The sequence below is a fragment of the Arctopsyche grandis genome, chromosome 10, assembly GCF_051622035.1.
Source record: "Arctopsyche grandis isolate Sample6627 chromosome 10, ASM5162203v2, whole genome shotgun sequence".
NCBI classification, from domain to species: Eukaryota; Metazoa; Arthropoda; class Insecta; order Trichoptera; family Hydropsychidae; genus Arctopsyche; species Arctopsyche grandis.
Window position 1 is genome coordinate 22,539,186 of NC_135364.1, and position 8,826 is coordinate 22,548,011.

Consider the following 8,826-nt stretch of genomic DNA (forward strand, 5'->3'; position numbering starts at 1 on the left):
CATAAATGAGCTTCGGCGTGACCCTGTGTACTTCATTTTTATGGTGAACCTTTTTTCTTTATTTTTTTTTGCTCTCTAGCTTTGCAGTTTGCCCTCTTTCCTGGAAAATAGCCCCAAAACTCTTATTTTTTGTTCCAAAAGCACGCTCCACCACCGAAGACTACTCATAACTAAAGCCCGGACCATGAGAGGGCTGTATATTGTTCAAATGTTGTAAATCCATTGTTAAAGGTTTGCCGAACCTTTTTTTACAAAGGATTTACAACAATTGAACAATAAACGGCACGCTTCCGGTCCTACCTCTACTCATAACATTAATAAGATACAAGACAAAAAAAAGTAAGCACTATAAAGAATTTGACATCAGAGAGACTACCAAAAGATACAAAGATTAGAGATAACAGATAAATAAAAAACAGTAACATATTAAATAAAAGAAAGCAAAAATATAGATACTGGGAAAGAAGAATTACAGAAATCTTTTAAGATTAAGAAATATATCTAGCTTGTTTTTAAAAACATTAAGGTTTTCAGAAATTACTACATTATTGGGAAGACTATTCCAAACTGAAACCAATGTTTGATAATAAGGAATCTCTGATCAATTTATTCGATTTTTCTTTTTGGAGTCTAAGGGAGTGATTGACCCCTGAGATGATTGTTTTCATTGAACGTTATAAATTTGGACATATGAAAATTATAATGATTATTTAATATTTTAAAGACTTCGATTAAGTCGCATCTTAATTCTTTTCGTCTCCAATGTTCATTATTTTCAATTTAGGTTGTCTTGTTGTATGTATACTTGTGAATTACTATTGTAAGTTACAACTTGTAATACACCCAAACTATGTATAATTCAGCTAAATAACGGGATAGCAGGTATAGCTTCGGTCCTCATAGAGCTAGGTCTTTTATGTTCTATCATCTTTGTGACCGCCAGATGTATTTCGTCAAGGATGTTGAGTATTAGTTGGTCATCGAAAAAACAATGTCCTAGATGTGAGATTGGGGTTGAAAATACTATATGTATTTTCATGAATTAACTTGAAAACGTTGTCTCTCTTGTCGTCTGGTCCTATTCAGAACTAAACGTTTTGGATTTCTGTCTGTTTTTCTGGTTTATTTTTATTGTGATTAAAATTTTTAACATTATATTTCCCAAACAATATTTATCACAAGGTAAGATTTGTGTACTTTCCTTTATTATATGATTCATAAAAATGCTGATAAAATTAAAGAGCGGCCGATTTAAGTTTGCAAAACAGGCAGTCGGAAAGGAAGTAAAGTGGTAGTCACCAGCATGTTCGAATTGACCATGTGGTAGAGCCCTTTCAAAATCATACAGTTTTGGAAGCAAATATGAATAATGAAAAATGGTGTATGAATGTAAAATTTTATAACGAAGGTTGGATGTAATAATATATGCAATAAATCTAATAGATATCTCAAGCAAAGCAAAGCAATTTCTATGCAACTCATGTAAGTCTAAATTTCATCGTAATAAATTAACATAACTTCACGCTACATGTTATTTTTTATTAAAAAAATAAATAAACGCTTTTCCACGCCATTTAACACGTCTTTATTTTCGTGTCATTAAATTTTTACCCCGGCTATAAATCTGGATATATTTCCATGTTGGATTATTATATTAGGTATAAACATTTACCGAACTACGTGTTCAACATAAGAAAGTGTCGATTCTACGCTCATCGTAAATCAAATACTACTGTCTGAACATTCAAAATATTTTCAAAAAGTCAATGGCTCAATAATACACTATCGCTTTATTTATATACACGTTATGTATACACTAACTAGCAAAAATTAAATAGATTGAGTATTTGAATCTGCGAGCTATGCTACCAACCCACTGTGCGAAAAATATCCCATACGTCACACTGGCAAACATGCTCGTTTTGACAGACGCATTTGAGTAATTTTTCCTTTTGATGTTACGTGAATATATGTATGACTAAATCAACAGACTTTTCTATCCATATTCATATGTGTACATATTTTTAATGTTCCTGTTTATATAGTGTGCACCTTGACGCGTTAACACACTGACGTCCGTTGCATCGAATCCATTTTCAGAACTTTCAATAGATGCAGATAAATCCAATCACGACTTTATCGTATCTTTTAACAAGGTATAACATTACGGCGTGAATAATAATCCTAAAAGGTTATCGTACTTTATTCATACAATTGTACTTTTGACCGATTGTGTGGCACAGATTTCGAGCGATTTTACTGTCAAAACATTATTATTATAGGACACGATTTGGATGTTGAAACCTTATTAAAAACATCTTTTGTTGCTGGATGAGTTTGCTGTTTAGATTTGTGACCTTTTGAATGTTTATATTTATTCAAAGACATTTTCGCTTGTATCATGTATTTTTGATGCCAACGATTCTTAACATTCAATGAGTTCTGAATGTTTCATATGTATATATAATATCGCTGTCCTGTGTGTGTCTACGTGTGTATCTGAGATAACGCTCGCCGTACTATAATAGTCGTTTTGATTCGACGTACATAAGTACGTCACAGCTAAACCACTGCCAACAAAATGTACAAATATAATTACGAAAGAAAAAAAACTTCTCTATATACTGTTTGCTACCAATGTTTCCTCTAAGAAAACTAGTCTCTGAGCATTTAGCGCCATCTATTAAAAAAAATTCTATTGGTGTTTTATATTGTTTATATTTTATTTTATTTTCATTCAATCAATCAATATACATTCGTCATTAAAGATCGCTCCAATGCGACGAATGTACTATAGACATCAAGCAATTATATATATATATATATATATATATATATATATATATATATATATATATATATATATATATATATATATATATATATATATATATATATATATATATATATATTTAATACATAATTCGAAACCATACTTGACATCTATAGTCAGACATCGTATACAACACGATCAATAAACATTGAATACAATACGTAATAAACATTTTTATACAACAATACGAATTAATACAATAAAAATCCACAGAGACATCTATGGAGAGAACCCCGGTGAATCCTAAGATATAACAATAACTCAAGATTTCGCGAGAGAAATGGGTAGGGAAAGCCAATTTTGCAGGAATCGTTTCAATGAAAATCAGAAAAATTCGACCGCGTGCGGATCGAACACAGGACCAAAACATTTATTTTTATTTAATAACTTAATATGCCAACACCCATGCGATGATATTTCATTGGGTACAACACTAGTATATACATATATATAATTGCTATTTAATTCTTTCGAATTAAACTTAAACATGTGATATGTTTTCAAATCTAAAATCTATGTATGTAATATAACATCCTTCGACTCAACAGGAGCGAGAACCTTGTTTAAAAAACTAAAAAACACTGTTTTTTTTAAGCGTTCAATTAACCCATCTAACAGGAAAAATGCAGTTGCAACGAGAATAAAATTTGTAATGTGGCAAGAATGGATACCCCAGGACTTGTCATAGAGTTAGTTAGTGCAACTTTTTATAATTGAACACATTGATTTCCCGGAATGCATTCCTGGACGTCGTGAAGTTGCTACACGTTCGTATCAGACACAATCTGTGACACAATTGCGTCAAGCAACTCCGAGTGCTGTTGGCTTTCGCATGGGTAAAACCCATATGTAACGAAATGTAATGGTTCGAGTCTACTAGTGAGACGTGTGTCACTCGATTCGATTCCCAGACATTAATATGCGTCTCGGTATGAACACACACATGGTGGTTTGTTTATTTGCACGTCAATGATACGTTTAGGCTTCAGACAATACAAAGGTAGGTATATTATCATGTTGTGTGTGAGAATCGATAGCAAATCTAAAAATTCTCATTGCATATGCAAATACACCATTTTGATAAATTCAGCTTTGCGTCTTCAAATTGAAAATTCCGACAAAACTTTGTAGCTGAAAAATTTAACAATATCACTTCCGGGATCTTGAAACTAATTTTATGTAACGTAACGGGTGGTATGAAATTTGCGTCTTTCGCACATTATTTTATTTAATGTTGATTGTTGATGTTCTAATGATATAAAAAAAAAATTAAAACATGCATTGTACATTATAATATATCGACATTGTCCACATTTGCTTTCAATTCCTAGTCTCATGATATATTGAAAATCTTAGTCGTCTGATATATCGAGGTATTTTTTTGTAAAATCACGAGTTAATAATACGTATATGACCTTTGCCACTCAGATGGATCCAAGGGGGGTGCCATGGTACAATGTAATTTTTTTTTTGTCTTCTTTATATTTTTATTACTATTATTTGTATTTTATTATATTTTTTTCTATTTTCTTTTTCTTTGTGTAAAATGGTCATTTTTTTGACCGTATAAACAAGCAAATAAATAAATGACCCCCCCTCCTCCCTGGACAAATATAATTTCATATACATATATGTATATGTACATGTGTTTTAATTTTTCTAAATCATAATTTTAACTTTCAAAAATATATCTATACAGAAAATAAGTCCCTAAAATTTATGGCTCAGGGCTTTTAACAAGTTATTTTTTTATTTATTATATTTTCAATTTGAATGCCCCCCTCTCAATAATGCTTCACCATTAGTTTTTAATTAGAATACTTACTAAGATTGTGGAGTCAGTTCAAAATTTACCAACTCCAGCCCTGAGTTTTTATTATGATTCGACTCTGACTCCGACTCCAAACTCCGACTTAAACTTGAAAGATTTTAGTAATATCCATTTTTTTTGCCAACGTATAAAGTATTAGTAATAAAAATAATATTATATAAAGTGATATTCAAAATTTGAAAAATGTAACTCCAATATATTAAATTATTGGCAATAAAATAGGTATAAATAAAAATTAAGTACATTCCAAGTGTATTTGTATGAATTTCATATATAAAAAAATCAATTTAATAAACAAAGAAAGAGAATGCAAATAAAATAAGTATGAAATGGAGGAAACAATCGGCTTAACAAAAAAAGTTGAATTCAACGATTTTATGTATAATGTAATTTAAATTCATGATTTTTATAAAGAAATTAATAAATTTTAATTTATTAGCGGATTTACTTCAATAAAATTGGAGACTCCGGTTGACTTCTACCGTAATAAAGAAAATAATAATAAAAAGGAGTCGGGAGTCGGTTGATTATTTTCGACTCCGACTACGACCCCACACTACTTTCACAAGTACATAATTCAATAATCCGTGAAATTGAATCAATTTTACATATGTACTAAACTTGTTTACAGTAAATTATTATTTATAGTCACAATGAGTACCACATGGACAAAAGAAATATAGATATTATTTATAAAATAAATATGTATATCTATATATATATATATATATATATGTATGTACATAGTATAGATCCATCGATAATTCAAAGTTTTCAATATATAACTTTTTAATGTTTTCCAACACTTGCCATCTACCGATGTAAGTCGATACTTCAATGCGAAAATATACTGTAGGAACAAAATTATAAAGATGCTATGATACATGTGAATGAATAGAAATAAAAATATATTTTTTAATTCAATATTATAAATATATATTTTAAACCTTTCATTGTGTGAGATTTTATGAAACATTAAATGCATGTTTATATAATTAAAATTATTGCCGCAATTGAAAATGTACATATTTCATAGATAAAGCATTATGCTGTATGAGCGAAATATAATGTAAACAGAACTCGTAAATACACTACATATATATCACAATAGTATGCCAATATCGGGTCAGTTATTTATCAGACGTTAAAGAGACACATTTTTTTTTACTATGTTCATCTTACGTGAATCGTATTGAAAGAAAAATTCTTTGAATTGATTTTTTTTGCGATTGATAATATATAATAATAAATAACTTTCACTAAGAGCGTAAACAAATGTATTTTGGAGTTATTTAAATATAATCATGCTAACTTCAGTGAGAAAATCTTTTTTACAAATTGTTAAACAAACCAGGAGGTATGTGCTTTATATTTTTCAATTATTTCTTCACATACTTATAGACAGTAGCATATGCTTATTTATATCATGGAGTAAAACTTTAAATAAAAGTTTCCACAAATTGTGAAATCACTTCAAGTTCAATCAATCCATTCCAAATTTGATGACAACCATTTTTTATTTTATTTATCAACGAAATTTCAGGTTGTCCACATTAAAATTTCAACCTCTGACACCAGATCGTTATGAAGAAGCTCTCGATCATCTAAGGACTACATCCTACATGGATGTTCCCCTTTATAGGGCTGCTGGTCTTGTGGGCACTGGACGGGCACCAGTCGAGCTCGATAATGTCTATTTGGAAAGCATGAAAGAGGGTGTATCAACGATTGTCTTGAAAGATAATAAAGTGAGGATTGCAATGTTTAAAAAAAATAACTATATGTTAATATTAATTAAGTTTTTGTGATTAATATAAGCCGTTGAATTTAGTTGGCTGGTGTGCTGATAAATGGTATATTAGCTCCGAGTTCCATTCCTGGCGCTATAGAAAATATGAAAAAATCAACCAATGAAAAATATAAAAGAATGGATTTCATGTTTTTAGCCCTACTCTTAGAGATGGATTTATTCAACAGGCAAATTTGTTTGAATTATTGATTAATGTTTTCCTTGTTTATGTTCCCTTGTTTATGATTGTCTGTATCTGTTTAGATTTGGTATCGATAGAGCTCTTGAATGCCGTCTACTGTCTACAACACGTGAATACAGAGGTTCTGGTTTGGGAAAAGTCCTCGTTGATAAGTTGACTCAAACAGCCAGAGACTTTGATTATCCGGTATATAATTTTATTTTATTTTTTTAAACACGGCCACACTTATTTACAATTACAATTTTGGATGAAAACGTTTCAGATCATAGTCGGAGAGGCCGTTAATGACTACTTATGGAGATTGCTCTCAGCTGAAGGTTGGATAATGATTAGAGAAATGCCTTATAGTGACTACATTGATGAAGCTACTGGAAAACCTTTGTATAAAGTAGACCCTCCGCATCATATACTCGGTGTTTGCGCCAGAATAGTAGATAACAGGTACATAAAATAAAAACTTTATATCTACATAATATAATAATAATCAAAAAATATTCCAAGTAGCAATTTGTTTTGAGAAATATTGACATTTTCATCGAATTTGAATTCAACCATTCGAAAATTGATAACCTTTGCAAGATAGAAATAAAGCAAAACATTTTTTTTACAAACCAAAGTTTAATTTAAATGATAAAATGTACTACATATATATCTGAATACTCCATCATTAAATGTATAAATAGTATTACGGCCTATAAATCAAATGAATTTTAAATATTAAATCTTATAAGAAGAAAGTTCGACGTAAAATAAATAAATCATTAATGTAAGTATTGTAAATAAAACAGATGCACCAAATAGATTAATATGTAGAGCGAAAGTGCAAAAAAGGTTATCATACACAAGAAAGTTCATTACACTAAACTTATCTGGACTAGAAAAATAAATTAATAAAATATTACAAAAAAACAAGTTGTAAATACTTTTTTCTTACAAAAACATTCGCTGAATTAGTAATTTGAATTCATTTACATTCCAGGTGTAAATCTAAAGATCCGCTGCCGCTGCCCAGTCCAAAAATTTACTATCCGAAAAAGATGGACACCGGCGATGAGGATGTTAAAAGGCAACGATTGGTTAGCAAATAATTTGTTAGTTTGTAGAAAATTTATTTTGTTATTTTGATATGTATTATATATGAGATTAATAATAAATAAATAGATATGACTTAAGTACATATGTCGGAAAACAGACTTTTCTTCGAAACACCATTATGTTATGTTATCTTTATTGTAACATTATAAATTAATTACATAATCCATAATAAATAAATTATTTCTATAAAATAGGAGTCAGAATCACTAAAAATGATATATTCGTGATTCCAGAAAAATAGAAATAAAAATATTCAAGTTAACAAGACATCATACATATGTAGTTACAAATTATACTATTAAGAGGGCTGGATACCAGCGCCTTGTCCATACAAACGTATTAGACTTCTCCCTTCCTCAATTATGGCACTAGAGAAATTATTTTTTAATATGCTATGGATATCCACCATTGAGTTGCATCTATCGTTTTATTTTTTTGATTAGTTATTTTTTATAGGAGCTAGAAGCCGCCAAACATCAATAAAATCACCTCTTTTTTACACCCACGAAAAGAGTCCAGCGTGCTTATTTAACGGTCGATTTAAAAAAAAATACGCACATAATTGCACAGAAAATATCTTTATCATACCGATGATGAAATTATTTTAAAAATTGGTCCAGTTTTGGAGGAGAAAATAGGAGAATACGAAACCTCGATTTTGTCAATTTAAAATACGTTTTATCTGGTCGAAGCGCAACTGTTGCATTCACTCAATATATATATTGATATATATTGTCGCATTCACTCAATATATATATATATATATATATATATATATATATATATATATATATATATATATATATATATATATATATATATATATATATCGAAGGAAGGAACGGCAACAAAATTAAGGTTTCGGGTGTACATCCCTCTTAAGAGGGCTGGATACCAGCGCCTTGTCCATACAAACGTATTACACTTCTCCCTTCCTCAATTATGGCACTAGAGAAATTATTTTTTTATATGCTATGGATATCCACCATTGGCATGCATATGTGCTTTTATTTTTTTGATTAGTTATTTTTTATAGGAGCTAGGAGCCGCCAAACATCTATAAAATCGCCTCTTTT

At 29.8% G+C, this 8,826-nt stretch overlaps 1 protein-coding gene across 1 annotated transcript; it reads left to right on the top strand.

Annotated features, from left to right (window-relative positions):
* The first annotated feature begins 5,616 nt into the window (after window positions 1–5,616).
* LOC143918047 (uncharacterized) lies at window positions 5,617–7,840 on the top strand. Its single transcript, XM_077439713.1, has 6 exons — window positions 5,617–6,021; window positions 6,208–6,412; window positions 6,496–6,641; window positions 6,718–6,841; window positions 6,918–7,096; window positions 7,635–7,840. The coding sequence occupies exons 1-6, from the start codon at window positions 5,969–5,971 to the stop codon at window positions 7,741–7,743; spliced, it is 816 nt and encodes a 271-aa protein (XP_077295839.1). The 5' UTR covers window positions 5,617–5,968; the 3' UTR covers window positions 7,744–7,840.
* Window positions 7,841–8,826: the final 986 nt, after the last annotated feature.

Excerpts from the sequence above, each read along its gene's own strand:
- LOC143918047 (XM_077439713.1), top strand. The coding sequence starts at position 5,969 with ATGCTAACTTCAGTGAGAAAATCTTTTTTACAAATTGTTAAACAAACC. Across the intron at positions 6,413-6,495 it reads TTGTCTTGAAAGATAATAAA|TTGGCTGGTGTGCTGATAAA; the intron begins GTGAGGATTGCA and ends CGTTGAATTTAG. Across the intron at positions 7,097-7,634 it reads GCCAGAATAGTAGATAACAG|GTGTAAATCTAAAGATCCGC; the intron begins GTACATAAAATA and ends TTTACATTCCAG.